The 23,290-nt window shown below is 39.3% G+C and overlaps 1 protein-coding gene across 9 annotated transcripts in view; it reads right to left on the minus strand.

Annotated features, from left to right (window-relative positions):
• ATP11B (ATPase phospholipid transporting 11B (putative)) overlaps positions 1 to 23,290 on the minus strand; it is a 64,497-nt gene that overhangs the window by 41,118 nt on the left and 89 nt on the right. For all 9 annotated transcript variants that reach the window (XR_004418848.2, XM_033068644.2, XM_033068642.1 and 6 more), the window contains exons 2-6: positions 8,383 to 8,499; positions 7,475 to 7,564; positions 4,560 to 4,640; positions 328 to 435; positions 57 to 185 (exon numbers count right to left, since the gene is read on the minus strand). Coding sequence is in view for 8 of the 9 variants with exons in the window: in XM_033068644.2 (XP_032924535.1) it covers positions 57 to 185; positions 328 to 435; positions 4,560 to 4,640; positions 7,475 to 7,564; positions 8,383 to 8,499 (525 nt within the window). In the remaining variant the exon portion in view is untranslated. The remainder of the gene's footprint in view (positions 1 to 56; positions 186 to 327; positions 436 to 4,559; positions 4,641 to 7,474; positions 7,565 to 8,382; positions 8,500 to 23,290) is intronic.

Consider the following 23,290-nt stretch of genomic DNA (forward strand, 5'->3'; position numbering starts at 1 on the left):
AACAAAAAATGGCACCACAAATTAACTACATTCTATTCCACAGATGTAACCCAGACCTTGAGATTGGTCTCTCCATCCAAACTTGCAGTGGTAACGTGGCATGAACCGTCCGCTCGGTCAGATGACAGGAGCACCAGATCAACAGGGAAAGTCTCATCTTTGGCTACTCTGACAATGTCCCCCACCTAACAAAGAGAACACAGACCAGAAAGATACAAGAGGTTTAAAGAGCAGAATTCTTTTTAGCATTGTTACCAAACCTAACAATTAGCAATAAAACAAGGCTTTTAGCTGTGTAATAGAAACAATTTTCAGTTTGTCCTTTACCCGAATGTTTTTAGATCTGGTTTTCACAAGGCCACCACTTCGAACAACATAAACGGGAGCACCGTTGACTTCATTGTCTGCTTTGTGTCGTAACCAGTCCTCATATCCCTGTGGAAAACACAAAAAAATTTAATTTTTAAGCAAGAAAACTAAAAAATAGAGTAAATTTAATCTACTAAACAAATGTGTTCAAACTACTTCTTGCATTGTCTGAATACAGTTACTAACTTCTCTTGAGTTTCTGCTGCAGCTGTTACTCAAGAACCTGAGAACCTCTTAATTTTGTCATTTTATATAAACACGTAAAGGCAAATAAAGTAGCAGAAGTGGTGAAGAAACTTAACAGCCCCATGTTCTCTTAAAACAAACAGGCAATGACATTTTCTGCAGATCAGATGACCAAGCACTCAATAAATCTTTGATTTATATGGATTAACACACCACAAAACTTGAAAAAGGCATTCCTCAGGCTCCTTTGTGGATTCCTTTTTTTTAAAATTACTTTCTCAAGTCATACCATATAGCATTTCTCATAGTTACTGACAGAGCCCATGCATGAAATCTCAGGATTTAATTCTGTATGACATGCTGTTGACATATCAGCTCTGTCCAGCAAGAGAAGATGACTGAGAAGATTTTCACTCTTTTTGAGTCCTAATGGAACAGTCTGCAGCAACTGAGCTTTAAACTGATAGACTAAGCAGCTTTCCTTTACCTGACACTTCACACCTGTTTAGGCACACACATGTGCAAAAACTCAAGATTGTGAATCCAAGTATACTATTCCCCTCCTATTTTCTTAAAGTATGAATCCACTGCTTGTTTAATCTAACAGCATTAGATCACAGTAGGATAATCTCTGATCCCCAAGGCTGGGTACTGTTTGGAAAGCCCCACTAGCAAGCACAGGAAATGGATCAATCATGCAGGAAGTTCAACTGTCTCTTACAACAAGAGACAAGACTCCTGCAACTAATCTGCAATAATAGAGACTTCCTAAAAAATGCTTTTCTGTAGGTATAAGAACTGTGAAAGAGATAAAAACGTTTCCCTGGAAGTCTGCAGACAGAAAAAGTCAGCTGTGTGAAACAGCAGGCATAATCCCAACTCATCCTACAAACATTGTATCAATGTCATAGTACAAGTACAATGCAGATGAGGTTTATAGAGTACTGTGGTTGACTGGAGATTGTAGGAAAAGTTCTATGATGAAATTTGCATGTTAAAAGTAGTTTTGTAGTTCTACCTTCACACTTCACTGTTACTAGCACAAATGAATAAGGACAGCACAACTACACTACATGTGTTTGAAAAGAAAAATGAGAGGGAGAATGGGAAAAAGAAAAGAGCTTAATAAGTCATCTGTTTCAAAAACAATAATTAAGAAGTGTGCAGTAGTAGCAGCCATACAGAGAGATACTGGGAGATGAGAATCCTGAAGTCCCTAAGTACGACTCTTTTAAGAATCCTTCCTAAGCAATATGAAAAAGCAAGAGTCAGTACCTACAGCTCCTTGTTAAAGGTGACTGACAGAAGAAAACAAGGATTTAACTAACATTCAGTAACCTTGGGGCATTTGTCTCACAAACCTGAACAGCTGAGCAATGTGGGCACTTGGCAAAGAACTGAAATTTACCTTCTTTAGAAAGTACAGATTTCAGCGCTTTCTCCATCTGACACCTCCTCCTGCCTCCAACACGAGGGTGACACCTCACACCAGGGAATTCTTAAGAGCCAGCTTAGTGTGGTCAGTTCACATTCCCCCCAAATTTACCTACTGTGGCATTTTTGAGAGGTCCTTATCCTCACTTGAAAACATTGGAAAAACACAGTGAAAAGAAAGATTCAAGAGGAATAAAGGGAATGTTGCCTACTTACAAGAAAATAAACTAAAGATTAAAATCCCTCAAGTAAATTATATTCTTAAGTCCTGCTTAAATAACTGCATCAATGTGCTTGAGAAAATATCTGCATTTTTTTCCTACAAGTTTAAGTCTATAGTTAATCAAAACCTGCAAAGCAGTTGTTTATAATTTACCTGGCAGTCAAGGAAACATCTGTGTTCCATCAGCTAAATATCTATGAACTTATTAAAATGCACTGTTTCCTAAAGTTCCTTAGGAAATACCTTTATTTTGTTGTATTTTGGGGTTTTTTTGTTTAACTTTTTGTTTTGTTTTTTTATTTATTTGCTAACTTTGAACTCCTTGGAGGATGGGATACAGATCTTCAGAGGCATAAGGAGGAAAGTGTTCTGGCCAACAAGACAGACAAAATGACACAGCATGAGCTGCATCACTTTGCAGTTTTGTATGCCCTTCTTCTGACCTAGGTGAAATTACACTTCCAAGTAGAAAAAGTTCTGTCTCCTTGGCTGAGATTGAAACAAGGCTGAGTTCTGAGGTTTGCAAGAGGTGCCACAGCCACTGGTCTTCTGGAAAGCAAGGGACTTGTTCCATCCACTGCTAAGCTTCTCAAACCTTCAAATGATTCATGCTTCTATTTTACTCTTTCACATTTTGACACAATACTAAATTATAGTTTAACATTTATCCTGATGTAACTTTATATAGAACCAGTGCCCCACAGCTTTCAAAAAGGGATTCTTTCCTTAAAATCTGCTTCCTATTACACTTGTGGTTTAGAGAAAATTATTTTGAGGCAATACTGGGGATTTTCCCCTCTGCACTCCAACAGATTTATCTTTCTCCCTTGTCTGAGGGCAGTCTGTTGGAAATAGCAAAATTCATTGTCCCTTCAAGGTAACAGCCTGTGAATATTTCTTGCCTCCTTTGCAGCAGGTGGTAGAAACATGAAAGTCCATTAGATCAGTTTAGGTGGCTCCAATAGTCCTTGCAGAGATATTGAGACAGCCAGAAAATCCCTTGCTGCCTGGCAAGACATGAATGATTTGAAGCTTCCAGAAGGAATGACAGAATCTCTGCTCTTTGAAATTGATGATAAGAGAGTTAAACTTTCCAGTGTAAGATTGGACATCTGTAAGCAAGGTGGTGTTAAGGTTATTTTGGACTATTTTAGACTTATACAAGTCCAGTTTCTTTCTGGACAAAGTGATGTAATATTTATAACTCTGTTTCATAATCTCTTAGTTCACACAGTTTTATTATCCATTGCCTACTTACGATTATGGTTTTTGAACACGTGATTTTTTTGGAGGGTGATGGTAACAACTGCAATTAAATAGGATTAGGCCATTCTACATATACAAATTGCACAGCAACAAGATGAAATATTAGTCCAAATATTACTTTGTCCCAAACACCTTTCTATCTGCTTGAAAGCTAGAACTATTTTTACTTTCGCCCTATTTCTGGGTGGCTTTGGGTCTTTCTGGCACAGAAGGCAAATTGAAATTCTGGTTACAGCTCTGAAACAGTCTCCTGCTTATTTTCCAGTTGTGAGGCTGCATCTATTCCCGACAGCGCTGTCAAACTCCTTGAAGAGGACAGTTCCTGAAAATTACCTCCCTGCAGAAGAGATTATAATTTTTATTCACATCACTTCTTTATTTATGAGCTTGCTTCTTTCTCCCCTTGCTTTAAAGGCATAAAGAAAACAGATGATTTTTTATTCTTTTTATTTTCTTTTTACATTCTGATTCCAGAGGCTCTAGGTCTCAGTAGGATGTAATATGGTGCTTGAACAAGATTTCTGAAAAGCTCAGAAGATTGTTCTTATCTCAAGTGCTATGAAACACTCCAAACTGTTTTATGCAACTGAAGATCAGGAGCTTCCTAAATCAGAGCTTTTACCTGGTACAGGATCACAGTTAATACACATTTTACACCATAAAACATGCCTCTTGGGACTACTGACAAACACAGCCTGTACCACTGCTTCATCTGCCCAAGCTCCTTTCTCAGGGTGTGATGTGGGAGAACTTGTTCTAACAGGCTGTGAGGTGTGCCAAAGGAATAAGTGAGGAGCTTTCAGAAAAGGTCTGATAACAAGTGACATGTAATGTTTAGACAAAAATGCTGCCTGACAGTCATCCACTGTCCATTTTAGGGTACTGCAGTGAGTCACTGAGTGCTTGACAACCAACCAAATGCTGAAGCTCAAGCATCTAACTAGAAACATTAAATCAAAAACAGTTTCTAAAAATCACATCATTTGTATGTATTTTTAGTATCTAAGCACTATCCTGGTCAGACTCTGTTAAGTAACTTTACTTCAGTAGGATTTCATGCTGCAAGATTTTTCCCCTTTACCTGTTTTATGGCTGTCACAGTTATGACAAAGAATAATGGCAATCCACTCGTAATAGGACTGGTGGGGGTATCTATCATGAGCTAAAAGAAAATAGAAAAATTAGTCCAAATTATAACCTGTGAGTATTTTTACTGCATTTCCTGAAGAATTTTTCAAGCAAAACATGGTTTCTGACAACTAAATAATACATTTATAATGATGCAAAAAAATGGTTTAGGGCATAGGGCAGCCTTAGTCACATTTGAAAAGCATGTGACAATTTTAAGGGTCCTCATTAAAAGGAAGGCATAATTTCATCCTACAAAAATTAAGTCAAAAGCATATTACAAAGGAAGGAAATCTACATTTCATGAAACTGTTTCAACACTCTATATGATTTACTGCTTACTAGCACCGTAGACTATAACATCATCCACTTTAGAAAGGAAAATAAAGTTAGGAACAGTAATTTCCAGTGATTTAGATATTACAGAATGCTTTTTTTAGACTGAACCTTTCTGGTTGCTCCAAGTTAACATGCAGTTTTTATAATTTGTGCTATTATTGCTGGCATGCCAAAAGTGCAGTGGACACACTAAGGTTCTGTATGTGGGGGGATGTTAGCGGTTCTCCTCTGCTGCAGGAAAAAATCAACATGGTCAAGTGCTGTAAAGGAAATATACACAAGAACTACTCAAAACCACAGACACTGATTTGATCCACTTTACCTGAGACTTATGGCATTGCTTTGGGAATCATTAAAGAAGAAAAAAAAGTCATACATGAAGTTTACTCTATTGCAGGGGAAGAACCTCACAGAGAAAACAGATCATGCCACTTTACAATGCACACATGAGGTTTTTGGTTAGTTTTTTCCACTGGAACAGACAATTTATAGAACAGAACAAAAATGAGACATAGCCTGCAATACTGCCTGTTCTTTAAATGTAGCACTACAGTTCCAGTTTGGCAGCATTTTGACCAAGAAAAACCTTACCAAAAGCATCTGATTTTCAGCTGGATAGGGTTAATCATGGCATTTCTGCCATCTATACTTTCTCATTCTTTCTCAAGGGAGGCTCATATATGAAAATGAAGCAGGTTTTGTGCTGGTGGAATTGTCAAGTTTCACCAGGACACTGTGGCCTTCTGCCTGCCATGCAGCTGGACACATATCCATGACACACCTTGTGCCACCAAAATGCAGTCTGTCACCTTGTTTTGGGCATGCACAAGTGTGGTGAACAACGTGGACTGGACTGTGCTGCAGGTTGAAATCACACAATGAGACCCTGCCCCAGCTCTACCATCCCCAGTGGAAAAGGTGGTGATGACAGACACTGCATCTTGGCCACACAAGAGTCATAGGACAGGGAAGGTACCATGGTGGTTAGCTTTAAAAGGCAGCTTTGCCTCATAAAAAGAAAAAATATTAGATATTAATGAATTTCCAAAAGGGATTTGAATAAAAACAGAACTCCATTCAAACAAATGAACAAAAATGACTTCAACTTCTCTGCTGTTCTGTTTCCAAGAATGCAGACACACAGACAAAGACACTTCCCATACACGAGGTCATCCACTTGACACAAACTGAGAGAACAGGATTACACTCAGAACAGAATTTCTGCCCTTAGATCCTTATTTGTTCATGGATGTCACATTTAGATACTACTGAAAGGCAACAATTTGAAAGAACTGTGACACAATATTGAACTGAAAAGATAAATCTGCATTAAAAAGAAATAAAAGCCACACTGTCCATGATTACTTTAATAACATTTACATGCCATCTTCAGCACGTTCTCATCTTCCTCATGCTACAATATGTTAAACAGCATGAAACATTGCAACAGGAATGACACAGTCAATATCCTTAACTAGGAAGATGTGAGGGACAACACATTTTGTTAGGCCAAGTTAGATCTGAATGACTTTAGTCCAGCACAGGAATTCAGTCCAGAAATGTCCTTCTTTCCAAATGTGAAAGAACAAGATCAAGGGACACAGGAGGCAATGGATTAAAAGCTGCAGACCTGGCCCTGATACTGACACCTTACACAACCACAGACAATTTTATGAACCCTTCACTATCCCCATTCTTTGTCAAATGAGGCGCCATCTTTTTCAGATGCACACTCTAAATGTTGGTTAATCACTGTGGAGGGCTGTACATGTTCAAATAATTCTATATTATAATGAAAGAAAAGTTTGTGTACCCCAAAATCTCTGCCTCAGATATTAATTAGTCTTTCAAAGGCTTCTATCTCTCCTCTGAATCTTTTTCTCACTTATCCTTCAGCTACTAAGCCTGCAATAGCTCCACAGAATTCAGGTACATTACAGAGTTGGAGAGGCAAAGATCATAGAAAATGTACAGACTGTCCTAATCTACTTGTGGGTTTCTTAATTAAAAGAAATACGGTCTGCTACAAAAGCCACGGCAATATTTCTGACAAACTGTAATAGCACTGAGGTCTTCAAAACTGGCAAACTATTGATCTGAACTGGAACATGCCTGTTCATTTTATCTCAACAAATTGAATTTGAGGATCTTAGAACTATATCACAATAGTCTGTTGATTTGCAACCACCTACAGTGAAAATATACAAATATTCAAACACCACCAACGTCCACAAAACCAAGAAGCATATCTGGAATTTCATTACTCCCTTAAGAGATTTAAAGTTGTATTTGAGGCAGATAATTGAATCCCTTTGCTGACTGTGCAATGGACTTTGAAACTGCACATTTAAATACATTAGCATTCATGAAGATTTAACCTAAGGATAATACTTAAATTTGGACCTAGAGAAACTAGAAAATTTTTTTAATAGACAGAATATATAAGTAGAGAAGTTAAATTCATAGAACAAAAATCAGTGGCAAAATTTGCAACAAAAAATGCAATTTCCTGAGTATTATTCAACTTACCTGAACCAAAAATATAATGAGAAAATAAAAGTTGGCTACTCTTCTGAACTGTTCAAATAAGTTTTTTGGAACAAAATTCCACACTGTATACTGAAGGGAAAAAAAGGAGAGAGAGATGAATAATTACAACACAATGCCCAATTTTCCAGTGAAATTCAGTTCCACTCCCATTGAAGTCTCCCTAAAGTTTCTCATTCCCCAGGTCCCCTCTCCCAGACCTTGTTCTTCCCCCATACAGAACTGCTGTATCCAATTTTTGTTCATTTAAAAAAATTCCTTGTGTTTTAAGTACAGCTAGCAGGGAAGCAGGGGTAGCAACTGCATTTCCTCTACAGGCCAAGTTGAAAATGTTTTCCTCCAACCAGGACAGGAGCAGCTGGAGTCATTTGGCCGCTTGTGTCCTGGGTAGGAGGAAGGAAATTAATTCCTGCAGCTGTAACATTCCCTCCAACACTACAGCCACGAGGCACATCCCCACCATCAGCTCTATTGATTTCAATCCAAGGACACACCGGGAGGGAATCCGCAACTGCAGTCCACTGCTGATTTATTTTATGCAGAGTACTGGCTTTCAATTTGGCTATTTTAAAAATCCTCATAACCAGCTTCATCCTGCCTTTTAAGTAGTTTGGGCAACACTGGTTGAAAAACTACTTTTCATCAGAAAGCCTGACCAACTTGTTTAATTGCTCTGTACTTGAGGTTGTTGGAAAGAAGGGTGAGAGAGTGAGACAAACTACACATGAAGCAACCCAGCTTTTTCCTCCAAACAGTTCAGAGTTGGTTTCATTCTGAACTGCACAAGCACCACTAGACATAATATAAACACATCTGTATTATGCACATCTGCCACACACCTTCCCAAGTAACACATCAAGTGATTTTGCCATGACAAATTGGTTCCTTACCTTGGATGATATGATTCTGTTGTCCGCAAACTTCTGAGGAACATAATGGCCATGCTGGGGAAAACGATTTGCTATATAAATAGTTCTTGTGTCGCTTTGATGCGGTGGGTCAAAACCCTAGAACATAAAATAAAAAAGAAGTAATCAAGAAAGTAGATTATATTAACTGCTGTTTTGTAAAATTCTGTGGAAAAGCACATTCAGGTATCAAGCAGCAGTTTTCAAAGAGTAAAGAAAATTACTGTATAAAAGTGAAGTCTGCTGTGTCCAGACCATTTTCAAAAACTATGGGAAAAGCCCCCAAAATCTCAATTTTGAGGTTGTGTACTCATTCTGAAAGAACAAAAGAAAACAAATCTGTATCAAGGATAGAGAACACTTGCTACCATGCAAACTTGAAGCCCTGCAAAACTTCAAAAGAAAGGAACAGAAATGGAGATGAAAACATAAATAATTTACAAAACCTCACAGCCATGCTCACAATAACCTTAATAAAACAGACTACTGAGAAAAATAAAAGGTCAAAACATACAAGCTATACCAGTATGCTGTGGTAACTGGATTTTGAAAAGATTCTCACCAGAGAAAAGCCAAAAGCAGATGCATCTGACCAGACAGCAGCATTTTTTCCAAACAAGTTCCATCTCCAAGAACTAAGATTTTGTCCCATTTCAAATGTGATTTCCTGCCATTATCACCAATTAAAACATGAATGGTGCAACAGTGAAAGCAAAATCATGGGGAAAAAAAAAGCATACTCAGAAATACTTATCAATAATTTCCTGCTAAAACAGATGATCTAAGTGAGGTCCCTGGGAATCAAAGCCATGTTTCAGGTCTAATGGTCAATGTTTCCAACCTCTGCCTCTTCAAGAGGAAGTGGAACACAAGTGTTAAACCTGCAGATGACAGCAGCCTGGGATTGCAAGAACACCAAATAAGAGAAAATTCTTGACCAACCAGATGCACAGAACACAAAGATCCAGCACAAAGAAACTGCATCTAGAAAAAGAGAATAAAAGCCCGTAAAGGAATTTTGAAGAAAAATGTCAAAGGCTATAACAGATCACAGGCTAGACATGAGTCATCCACATCATCCCACTGAGAAAAAGGCCTTCAGTGCAGAGGAGGCTGGAGGAGGAGTGGGAGCCACAGCTGAAGCACTGTGAACCAACTGGACAGCACCCAGAGGAGTGCAACATGAGCCCCGAGAGATCCTGAAAACATGACATATAACGCAAGGCTGAACAATCTAAAAAGCAAAGAGCAAACAAATTAGAGTCATCTAGCCTGGAGGAGAGGAAACTTGGGATATCCTAGTAAATCTCCTGATACATAGAAGACTGTTCCATTGAGAAGGGTGCTTTGAAGGCCAAAGAACAAAAGTGAGCAGGCTTAAGTTGCAGGTAAGAAAACTTATGTCTGGGTACTGGAAAGCAAACAAATTCCTTTGTTGTGGAAAGGAATAATTAAACACCAAAATAAGTCATGAGGAAAGGTTTCACTGTCTGTAACACAAGGGCTTATATCTGGGTCATTCAAGTCTATCTTTAATTGAGCCTTTCCTGGGGCTACATGACTCACCAGTACCCTTCCTAGCAATAATGTTCTGACCCGGGGAAGCAGGTGATGGCAGGAGACAACCAAACACTAATAATTCAGATAACAGGCCAAGAAAACTACTAAAGAAAAAGGCTAAAAGCTTTTAGACATGAAATAAACTGGTGAAATTAAATGTGAAACTGCTGTTTGATTGGGAATCAATGACTGTTTGCAAAGTGGTGTATTCCAGCATCAGCATGACACACATTCCTAATCTTAGAACCAACTTGCAGAGTTTACACAACCTCCTTGTTCTCTGATGCCAAGTGCAAGGACAACTGATGGTGTCCTTTGCTAGAAAGGGCATTATCAATTCCACTACTGCAGGTGAGGAAACTGCATTTGCAGTTGTGTTGCTCCACTTGTGAATGAGGCTCAGAGCTTTATCCATGCCAAATAAAAAGTGACACTTCACAGAACTCAAGAAGATACCTCCATACCAGTTAACTACAGAAGATGAACAGAGAGCACAATGACTGACAAAAAAAGGTTGGTATAACCAAACACTAATTTTTTTAACCCATTAACATCTCTAATGCAGGTCATTAGGTATGCTCACACTCAGGATGGTGTCATTTTAAGGTAAAGGAATAATTAAAAAATCCTCTCAAACATACAAATGTTTGTGCTTAACATCATTACTACAGAAACAGTCTGCTTGAGACAAAAAGAGGTCCAGAATGATGAAGGGAGAAAGAAAGGAAGAGGGATTTTTCAAAGAGATTTGAAGGAGAATAAACTTTGATGACAAGCAGTGGAAGGCTGGGCTAGTCACATGCTTCAGTGTGAAAACTTGTTTAAAGATAAGAGTGGAGCAGGGAGGCAAAAAGTAGATAGAGGAAAGGATGGCAAAAAATACACAGGATACCAAAAGCAAAATGCAAGGAACTGTTCACAGCTGTAAGAAAAGAAATACAAGCATGAAAGGAAGATGAAAAAAAAATGTACCTGTTAACTGCTGGCACAAAATTTAAAGAGAAGAGTGTTAGTAGCTGAAGCATTTTGGATATCTGACATTAGTGACACAGTAGTTCTAAATCAATCCAGAAGATGCCACAAATAAAAGTGTTTTGCAAGCAAGTAAAAAAGCACCTAATTAGTAAGACTTCGTACACAGCTCTCTTCTACATCTCAGAAAATGTCTGGCACTCACAAAATGCCAGACATCCTCACTTTGGAAAGTCAGACTCTACAGCCTGAAAAAATTCCACTCTAAATCAAACAGATGTAAAGCAAGGAAAAAAAACCACAAAGAGCAAAGAAAACAAGTTGCAGTCTTCTTTCTGACAGTGATAAATGTTAACCTGCATGCCACTTGCTGAACGCTATTAAATGATAAATCAAAGATTACTGAATGACTAGGATACCACTGAACTTTTTATATGCCCTTTTTAGGCCACTATCTGAGCACCTGAAGGTTGATAAGTTTGATGACATTTTATGATGAAGAGTAAAGACCTCTGTACAACTCCAGTCTCACTGCATAAGCACTTCAATCCGAATGAATACCTCCGCTGAAACAGGCTCAGATGATTAAAATCAAGAACTTTATTTTCCAAATAAATCAGAATCTCACTCAGGCCATACAAGTTTACAGGTTTACAGTTGTGGAGCCAAAACAGTTTAAATTTGCAGTCTGTGGAGATTTAATTCTGTTTTGTTGACATTTGCCACAGAGATGGCACAGAAGCTGTGCAGTCAGCAGATCACAATGCACATGCAAGGCAGGACGGGGACAAAAACCTCTCAGTTGTCAGAGCTGTGGTTGGAAAAGGACACATCCCTGACAACCTCAGTGACTTGACTGCAGCCACAGCAGGAAGTGAGTGGCAGAGCTGGGAACAAAACCCAGATTTCCTAAGTTTTGCCACTGTAACAACTAAAAATCACTTGAAATTAGCCAACAACTCTCTGCCATCTCATAATTAGCTGATGAGACCACAACCAAGTAGATCTTCCAGAGAAATTTTAATTACACATCCCACCAAGCAAAACTCTGCACAGGCGTTGAACTTTATTGTTCCAGAGCTGGAATGTCTTTAACTCTTCTCTAACTATGGGGCTGGTCACAGAGCTGGCTCCTGACACTAAACTGATTCATAGCCCAAATTTGTGCCCAGCAAGGGATTTTGCACAGTAACTCTGTGCAGCCAGCAAAGCAGTGCAGAAAGCACACTGTTTCCTAATTTCACTTAATAGACAGTTCTCTCTTTTTCTAACGTCATTCTCCAACTCAGCTGCAAAAGTAGGGTAACATGCCCTTGTCAAAGGATTTCTGCAGCTAAACAGCATGAGCAGAGAAACCCTAAATTAGAGTCTTGCAAAATGATTAAGTTGTCACCAATCGCTTTTAAAAAAAAATTAGTTTTCCTGCAGTTATCTAGTGATTTCTACCCAAATGCACAGATCACTGACTTCATAATAAATAATGCTGAATATATTACAAGACCCAGTATTTAAGGTTTCTTGACCAGGTACATTACAGGCACATATATTACATGAATCACCTTTAAATAAATTTTGACCATATGATGAAGTGACCTGATTTTCTTGCCTTCATTTTGCAAATTATATCTAGATTTATTAGCTAAAATTCAGTCCTTCAGATGATTTTTCAACACAAACCAGGCATTATCTACCCTTGCAATACAGCTTTCATTTAATCTTCAATACACACTTCCCCAGCAGAAGTTCTGCACCCAGATGAACTTAATACTTTGGTTTTGAAAACAGCCTAAAAGCATACCATTTATATACAGTATACAGATACTCTAGTCAAGCTGATTTATAAAGCACAAATGAAAATAATCTTTAAAAAAAGAAAAATAAAGAAGTGATTCATAGTTTTCATTTCTTATTAATTTCAATGACTCCTCTAAGTAATTTTTACTAAACCTCTTCAGCAGTGATTTCATTACTGCTCTAAAAGTTAGACAAAGATATTCTCTGTGCGGTAAATTAGGCCCCTTTAAAACAGCACAAAAAAAGTATCCCGGGGAACTGAGGAGAAATATTTGACTGCAATTTTATGCAATTTATTTCATGAAAGCCATGGGATTCAACAGCTACCCCAAACAACTCTTTCCTACATTTTTTCTGCATCTCAACCACTGTACTTGGAGACCTGCCCATTGGTCATCAGGTAAGGAAAATTCATCCATCCATTTTCCCACTTTTGTGTTTTTGGTTTTGTCCTGGGGTTTTTTTTCCCACCTTCATGCCGGTTGTCTGGTGACATAATAAAAAGTTTCCCCATGAAAGAAGAGTTTTACCCTGCTGCTGAGGAAGCCTTAATAACACATATAACAAACTAGGTAACCACACAGGATGCAAATGAGGATCAGCATTACAAAAAAGACCCTCCCAACACCTGCAAGTGCAAAGGAAGGAAAAAAAAAAGCTTTTGTACTCAACCTGTTGCTGAACATACACATCTACTGCAAGACTGAACACTTCAATGCCACTATGAACACATGGCAGTGTGCAGCAATGCCCTCCCCACACACTCTACAAGCACTGTTAGGTGACTCAGCAGAAATTTCAGCAAGGATTACTGACATGAGACCTGCAAACAACACATCCATTTCATTATCAAGCTTTGCAATGTGTGCATTGATAACCACAAATGATCTGACAGGCAAATTTTGCTTACAACTTGCATAAACTTAATATACTTCAACATAATCTCCCAGGGTTTCTTATTCATTGCTCACAGCTTTTACAGAAGAGGAAGAAAAACTAACTTTCTATTTGCTGAAAGAACTTCTGCTATGTGACCACTGAAAAGTGAAAGGGGTTTGAAAGAAGGAAGCCTCATTCAGAGCCTCTTCCTCCTTCCAAAACCCACCCTAAACACAACAGACAAAAGCAGCAGCTCCCCCAAAACTCTTCTGAATATCACATACTACTTAATAAAGCTAATCAACAGAAGAAAACTTGGTCTCAGAAACCCTTTCTCCAAGGGAAGTGACTGGACTGATTGTGGCTGCAGAAGCAGAACACCACATTTGCTGGCAGACAGCCCAAAAGTCTGCTATTACACTGCTGTCAAGATATATTTTGATTAAAGGTGTTTTGAGGAAATACATTTTCTTGCTTTGGCTTTTCTTCTGAATATACATAGAATACTTTTCGCTCTGTCAGATAAGATGATCTATTCACACTCCACGCTCATTTTCAGAAGTCTGTGTGACTTAGTACTCCATACAGTCAGCCAATAATTCTTTCAGTCATGTAACTGGGCAATAGTCAAACTGAATTTGCCTTATCAAAGGTTAGCATGAAGGAACAGCCTCTCACAGCAATTTTAAACACTGCTCTAAGAACTAAAATAGTGAATCAGCTGAAGCACCCTGATGTGTACACAGTGCCATGCAATTTGTACCTCCCCTTTTAAATATCACTGCAGTAAAGAAATAAAACTACTGAAAGTCATGCACTATTCGTGCAACTTCCTCTTCCCTCTTACTGTATCTACAGCTGTGCAAAATATCTGATAATAAATCATGTTGTAACCTCCTAAAAGACCTATAACAGGATCATATTATTTTGTGAAAACACACCCTCTAGGCGATAAGGCCTGGGAAATCATGAGGCAATAACCCTTCCTTTCACAAAGTTAAAAGTCCTGCTCATACAGAGCTCAAGTTGTTCTTACTCTACATACTATTTTGTCAAGATGCCCACCAAAAATAGCTTGGAAAAATCCCTACTTAAAATTTTATAAAAGCACTTATCTTCTCTATTTATCAGCAAGCACAACAAGCAAGGTAAGCTGGCCTCTATCACTGCTAACATATTGCCCCGTGCCAGCTTCCCTGCTCAGGTCACCATGCCAAACATACTGGTCTTGTAACATCAATAAAATCAGAAAGGAAAAATGAGCTGAGCAGGCAAGTTAAACTTTCTGCCACAGCATTCTCAAAGGCAGCTATGGCATATCCAGCTCCTGTTAGCAGCAAAGGATTTGAACAGAGATGCAGGTAAATTGTTTAATTCAAAAATAGTCCAACTTGGATCAATGAAGGAAATGGTTTTCTTATCCTCCCCTACAATCCAAGTCACAGTATTTATAAAGCATAATCCATTTTGGACTTCATATGGTAATACAAACCTAAGACCTTGTTACAGCTGCACTTTCATTACTGTCTTCAATAGAATGCCAAGATTCACTTTTTTCCTACAGGGTTATTACTCCAGTATCCAAAGAGGGCCTACAAGAAAGCCAGGGAGGGACTGTTTACAAGTTCATATAGTGATATGACAAAGGGGAATGACTTTAAACTGAGAGATGGGAGATGTGGATTAGATATAAGAAAGAAATTCTTCCTTATGAGGGTGCAGAGGCCCTGGCACAGGCAGCCCAGAGAAGCTGTGGCTGCTCCATTCCTGAAGTGTTCAAGGCCAGGTTGGACAGGGCTTGTCTGCTTCCCTCAATATGCTTAACCAAGGAAAAGCCTGTAATACATTCCTTGTCCACTTTATTTTAGGATGCTCCCTGTCACACACACAGATAATCAATAACTTTTGCTCACATGCTTTTTGGAAGAAAAGAGACTCTACAATAAATGTGACTTCAGCTCCAACGAAGGAAGAAACTTAGTTAATATTCAGGTTCTAAGAAGCAAGCCTCAATCCCAAAGGCAGGGTTAGTTTCTCCCAAGTTACCTTTCAAGGCCAGTCAGTGCACTTTAAATTTTTTTTCTTAAAAAAAAAAAGCTTTATGTAAAGTCCAAGCAGTTGAAGAGACATTGAGGCTTGACAGTGTCTGTAGTCCAAAATGCATGGTCTTTTGCCACATGCTCCCAAAGCAGCCCATTGCTCCAACATGGAAATTAAGATGCCTTTGAAATTCCAACTATACAGTTCTAATTTCAGAAGCAGAAGTTCTCCTCTGTGGGCTCCAGCATTTAGTTTTCCTCATCTGCAGTATCATCTTCCTGTCAGGCACGTACAAAAGGAGAATAGGCAAGATTTTTAAAGCTAAAGGGTGACTTCAGACACCCATCAGGAGAAAACTATGGGGCATCACATTTTATAAAATAAGAATTGAGAAATCAAAAATCACAAGCCACTTTTTCAAAAGACTTCTTAAACTACTGAGCATGGAAAGTGCTACAATTCTGCAATAATCAATCACAGAAACAGCACCTACTAAACAGGTCACACTAAGAAATACAGAACCAATGCAAGAAATGAAACATTTAACACACAAATCCTTCACACACCTCGAATGACCACAGCATCTCAGAAAAAGAGCCCCCCCAAGTGCATCCTTTCTGTACATTCCCTGCATTTGTTAAGCAGGTTTATAGCAGATTTTCAGTATTCAAGCATTCAAATCTGTGACAGGCTATGAACTTTCCCTTAAGACTAGAAAGCAGCTCAAATTTTGTAGATAGCAATTTCACCATAAAAAAATACATTTGTCAAGTCCATGACAGGAAAAATACAGAGCAATCATACATTCCTTCACATACTGGCATACTATACACACTATTATCTTAAAATGAAATGCTGTTTATCCTCTTCTTTGAAGAATCATTTATAAAACTATTTTACACAAGCATGAAGGGCTCCTGTTCTGGACTATTCACACAGTCATTATTGAAAACCCTTGTTCTCAATATTTGGATTTGTTCTAGTAGGCAATAGCCATTTATGCCAATCAGCTCCTGCACTGTGAGTCTAACTCATATTTTTTTTCAGCACGGAAAAAATACCAACAAATCCTTTCCAAAAGCCTCTTCCCCCAAAATCATCATTAAATAATAAACCTTAAGGCTTTTTCAAAATGTGTGCCAAAATTATACTGACAATTGCTGACAGTGACTGCTCAACAAACTTCCCAGGAAGAGAATTTTGTTCAGAGTTGAAAGTGTCTAGCCCTTCTAACATGCTTTGAGAAAACCTGCTCTTTAAAACATTTCAGTTTTGAGTCTGCTGCATCCACCCAAGAGCATTTTCAGTTATAATTCCATTTCAAACATGATTTATGATTTAAGTGTCAGTTTAATGCCCTGCTTTCAGACATGTGTACAGACTAGTCTATCCTTAAAGCTTGCTAAATCTTAAGCTTCCTTTCCATTTTGTTGCAACTCTCTTTCCAGAAATGTAAATATCTACAAAAATTCGCACAGCCACACAAAGTAGCAAAAAAACCTGCAAAGGAGTAACAAAATGCAACAACAGATGACAGCATGTATTTTGGGGGATAAACCATATAAAACATCTTCCTCCAGTAAAACATTTCAGGACAAAAACAAACAGTTTGCCTTTTGTCTACATCATTATCTCTCCTTCCCATTTACAGGAAAGTTCCCTTTTCTCAGACTTATTTTTACCCAAAGTAAACAAGGAAAAAAATCCTCTTAAGTCACTGCATGTGGGAGGCCAAGGAATTGCAGGGGTTTGTTTTTTAAATCACAGTGTAGTTCTCGGTCCTACTTTCTGTCTTTTCTATCATGGTCTGTGTTAATGCTAAGTGGTTTTCTCCACAGTAGATGAAAAGAGGTTTGTATTAAAAAAAAGTCTAGCAGCAACTATGTCACCTGTGTTTTGCTAGAAGATATGACCTTGCATTTACAGAGACACTTTGTCACATCTACTTTGCTGCAGTTCTTACCTGCTTGTTTAACAAACAGATTTTGTGCTAGAAATGGAAGGATTCTTTTGAGAGGTAAACTTTTTCCTGGTGACATAATTACAAAAACAGTCATAACCACTGAGCACATCACATTACAGTCAAGAAAAAGCAAAAGCAGATTGTCAATGAAAGTCACTAGTCATGATGTTCTTAATAAAATTTAAACACATTGTTATATTTTTCTTCTATAAATTCTGTCTCTCCACCCCAGAAAGCAAATGTCAGTTTTAATGAAGCGAGGGAACCCATTTAAAACTAAAAAACAAATATCAATGATATTCAAAGCACATGTTGAATGTTACTAAATCCAGCACGTATTTATTTGCCTTAGATTACAAACTTTACCTTCCACTGAGAGTACAGAAACAATCTCTTAGCAGTAAACAGAGCCTTCCATCCATCCTACCAGGTACTCCCTATTGACCAGAACACAAACAGTTTTTGCTCATTGTCAACAAAACTCTGTTTTTCTCCCTCTTTTCTCTTAGTCACATAAAAACCATAAACAGACAGAAATTATTAAGGGACCCCATTAGTGCAGGGGTCATACCATCAATTAAATAGTCCTATTATGAAGTGGTAAGTGGAACTTTGACACAACAAAAATTTGCTGCTTAAAAAGCTCATGGATTAAAAAAAGAAAAGAGGATGGGACAAGACAGAGGTGAAATATCCAAGTCTCACAGCAAGCCAGCACATCAGATAACACCAATCCTCCCACTTTGAAAAGAGACTTTGAAAGAATCAGTGTCAGGACTGGTTTGATTATGTTTTGGTATGCAATTCTTAGAGTTTAATTTTCATGAGGTAAGACTTATGAATTACACACAGGACACAACGGATGTCTCCATTTGGAGCAGACAGCTGGCTGAGGACAGGGCCAGGTTCTGGACGCTTTGGAACACACTGTGCTGCAAATGTATCAGTCCTCAGCAGCCACAGAATACAAAGAGAAAATAAGGTTAAAAGACCCAAACACATGGGAGCACTAGCCCAGCAAATCAAAGAATATCTCTAGCAAAAAAAGAGGGCCACATTTTCTCCTGTGCTAAGTTACAGGAGCGGAGTCCTTGACCTCCAGCACTCAAACTACTCTAGCAAAGCAATGCAACCTTTGGGCTGTTCCAACACACACCTTGCTGATCCCTCAGTGATAATTCAGAAGGTATTTCAGGGACAGTCTGAACCACAGGAATACTTGTGAGCAAATATGCATTTATTTTTCTAGCATAAAATAACAAGCAGTTAGTTTTAGCCAGAAAGGGGAAGAGGCTTCATTGACAAATAAGAGGGGGGGCAATTGTACTCCAGAATAGCAAGGTGATTTCAGAAACTAAATTCTCAATCATTGGATTAGTTTAAAGTATTTTTGGCATTCAGAAAATAAAAAGAATTGGGAGGGGGAAGGGAGTAACTGCATTCAGTGAAATGATTAAGTGAAAATAATACACACTTGTCAGTGCAACCAATGAGACAAATGCTGTCCACCTTGTTCAGAATGCCAGTAACTGCAAGGTATTACAAAATACCATCTGTCCTCTCAGAACATCTTAACAGTAACCAGCATCTGAAAGGAAAAAAAAAACCATCCCAGACATACAATCCTCCAGTGCTAATCTATTTGAGGACATTCCCTTATTAGTAGAAATTTTTCATTAGAACACATGTAGAAGATGAAGAACACTCCTACAGATACTGTGCTGGCTGTGGAGGGTGTGAGGTGTGACAGGCACTACCTACACAGAACAGTCAAAAACATTCCCTGTGATCACCCCTCAATGCAGCCTATGGAGAACTTCTGGACTTCATAAACTCCTGACATCCCTCCCAGTCTGAACCTTCCTATAGCCATGAAATAAATAAAATAGTCTGGTAACTAGCTTTTACAGTTAATCTATAGATTTTATCTTTGATTTACAGTTAAATAAGAAAGCTGCATTTGCCCAAACATCCAGCTCTCCATAGCATTAAAGCTGTTGTGCACTACAGCATTCAGGTCCTTAAACTGCAAAGATACTCTGCCAAATCCAGCACAACGCTTGTCTTGAACTGTCATTTATAAAAGAGGGGCCAGGCAGGCAGCTCTAAGGTTTTCTGCATGCAGTATCCTTTGTACTTCACTGAGCTGCTAGACAACAGATCAAAAGGCTCAAACTCCTCATAACAGCAACAGGAAATCCTGAGACCTTTCTCCAATTGACAAGATTAGTAATTTAAAGTTATGCAGCTAAAATCATACATACAAGGGTATTCTACCACAATTTTCAGAAGCCTCCCTGCCAGACAACTGAAGGTGTCAGTACGTTCTGTTAATGGCACTGCAACAGCTCCTGCACTCCATGTGCACCATCAGAGAGCAGCACAGCCCAAACACTGTCCTAAACCCACCACAGGAGAAGTGGAACAAAAAGTCCCTGGGTGTTACAAATGTCAGTGCACTCTCGTTTTGTGTTGGTTCTGCACAAACCAGACCACGGGAGCCACAATAGCACTTTGTACACAGATTTGCTATGAGGTCTAACCCATCATATCAGGAAATGCAAACAAAACATATTATGCTATTCCTGAATATTAATGATGTTTCCTATCAACTGTTGTTTATCCAGTTGTTTTTTTCAAGCAGAGTTGGCTGTGCCTGTGGTGTTATGCAACCCTCCAAATCCACATGCCTACTGCTGTCTGAGAGCTCAAGGTAACAGAACTGGAACCCAAACATCTCTCCTGCCCAAAGCTTGTCTTTGTCAAGGCATTTTACTCAAAGCCATGAATTGTGACTCCATTTGGCTATGTAATAAAACCTAAGTACTTCCAACTATTAGCTAGATACTGTAACATCACATTAACTAGAAAGTTAATGACTTACTATGCAGCTTACTTAGCATGAGGCAGCACTGGATGGAGAAAAACTGACACACTGTCTCTGTAGGGTGGTGTGAACTGTTTCAGAGCAGGAAAACCAGACTGAAGGCCAAGATACCAAACAACCTGATGATTTGTGCCACATAGGCACTGAAGGTTGTACTACTGTCACCAATTTCTTAGATATAAAAAAATCACTAAAAACATGTAACACCTCAGTTAAAAAAAATTTTACAGACTCGTAAGATGATAGTAAGGATGGAGGAAATCTTACATTCTCAGCATGTCTCCTCAGAGGACTGCTCATGCCTTTCTATCCCTTCTGCAGCTCTACAAGCATGCATGGGTCTTCACAGAGAAAGCACAGCAAAGTCACCACTTTCAAAACTTAGTTAAAATAGTCTGGATTCCATACCAGGTCCTCTCACTACTTTAAGTTCACCTGTTTCATTCTCCTCCCCCCACTTAGCAATGCAAGTTCTCAAAACCATATACACTCATGAGCACTCAGTATATGAAATACTGTTCTCTTAAGCAAACAAGAAGTTGCAAAACAATTCATTGGTTTCATACAGAGAGTACTTAGCAACTACCTAAAAGTACCTTCAGCAAAGTACCAGTGCCTCCCCCTTCCCAATCCCTTACTACTTTTTCAGCATTTCTGCACACCAACGTTTTTCTTTTGTATTACTACAACATCCCACTTGCATCACTCCCACACGTTTGTCTGATCCCAACCCTCCTGTATGGATGAGGACCCTTTTTTAAAATCCACTGCCACATCAAGTACAGGTACAAATGCACACTCCAAAGGCATCCAAACCCACGTACTCCTCTCCTCTCAGACACAGATTTTGGTACCTTTTGATCCAAATATTTCTGTCACCTCACTCTTCCCACTCATTCTGGTTATTTTGTCAGCATCCTTCCCTGTGTTTTTGGCCCTTTGACATTCTTTCAGAACCTAAACATCACAGCCATGTGAAGAAGAAAACATATGGTGGGGATCTATGTTAAACCAGCAATTACACAGAGGGATGAGTTGTCTGAGTGTCTTTAGGAAGAAACATGCAGTGTGGTACCTATCTTAGGCCATTTTTCATCTTTATGAGCTGTGAAACAACAAAGCCATTAACATCTGTGACATCTATAGGACAAACCCACAAAACACGTATCATTGCAATGATTTTTTTTCTCATCAGTACCATATTTAGATGTCTGCCAAGAGTCTTGACTTTTTATTATCCCGCTTTTTTACTACACTAGTTCTTCCCTGTCAAAACTAGTGCAAGTTTTAAACACTCATTTTCCACCAGTTTCCTTTAAGAAGCACTAAAACCTCCCAGTGCCAAGTTTATTGCTCATCCTGTTACACTAATCTTTTGCTTTCTATTAAGGACAAACAGATTTCTGGAAAGCTGGTCAGTGTACTACTTGCAGTGAAAAAAGCAACCACGTTTGATACACGAATTGCTAGCACTGATACAGTCCTAATCTAAACTCTACAGAGGACAGCATAACACTCCTTTAAAAATCACACACACAAACCTCAAGCCGCCTTTAAGTGGAAAAAATGACAGTTATGTTACAGCAAACAAGTTGGTTTTTTTTTCCTAAAAAACATGCGTACGACTGGAACAGAACAGAAGAGTGCAGTCAGAGCTCAAACAGAGCAATTAATTTCCAGGTCAGTAACTCTTGGTGTCAGACCAAACTACTGAGCACTGTCAAGCTGGCACTGAGACCATCACCACAAGCTCACTGCCTCAGACACAGAACTGGGAAAATCCATGGGCCATGGGAAACGAGGTCAGGGAAGAACAGGAGGAAAAAAGAAAACACAAAATTTTTTTCTTTTTTTGGTAAGAAGTGATGCAACAAATTAAACAAATCGTTAGTGAGACAGAAGCTTTAACAAGTAAAATCTGAAAACCTAACTAACGTAAGGTCTTGCACTAACCTGGACAACATCCGTGATACAAAGTAACTCCAATGAATGGAAATTATTTTACAAATACATCATTTAGAAAGAATCTCTCCCTTAGGGAGAAAATGCAAGTAGGATAATGCTGGTGGGGGCAGGAAGCCGGCCAATACTTCAAATCAAAACAGCGAAGCTCGATGTGCTTCCCTGACAGCAGCACAGCCGTGACAGCCACGGCCGCCTGGTTTCCCCTGCTCCAACCCAGCTCAGCAAGCAGCGCCTGTGTGCGGGCACGGGCACCCTCCCTGCTGCCTTTCCCAAGTGGTTCCCCCGCCAAAAGCATTTCATGGATGTTTTCATTCCATTTCTTCCACTTTCAAATCCTCAGCACGCAGCGGCTGCAAAGCGCTCAGGTACGGGGAAATATCGGAGAGAGACGCAGATCGGGTGAAAAAGCCTTAAAACATTTCGCAACGGGAAGGAGGAAGCTGCGAATCTCTGAAGTGTCGGTCCAGGGAAAAAGGCACCGTCATTTCTCCGGGAAGTTTGGGGAGCCCTTCCCAACGGGGACCACAGGAAAGGGAACGCGCTGTCCTCTGTGCCAAGGGGGTTTCGAGGAAAAAAAAACCCACAAAAAAACCCAACCAAAGCCAAAAAACCGAAACGCCCCAAACCCTCGGATACGGGTTTAAAATAAAATTTTAAACCCCATCCATAACGATCCAAGTACAGCCTGCGTGTCTCCCCAGTCCCTGCGGGGGAAAGGACTCTCCTCCCTCCCGCACCCCGGCCCCGCTCCCCCGCGGCCCCGCGGCCCGGGCAGCGCCGTCGGGACGGGGCCGGGCCGAGAGCCCGCCCGGCCCGGGACTGCAGGGAGG

Source organism: Catharus ustulatus, chromosome 10 (assembly GCF_009819885.2).
Source record: "Catharus ustulatus isolate bCatUst1 chromosome 10, bCatUst1.pri.v2, whole genome shotgun sequence".
NCBI classification, from domain to species: domain Eukaryota; kingdom Metazoa; phylum Chordata; class Aves; order Passeriformes; family Turdidae; genus Catharus; species Catharus ustulatus.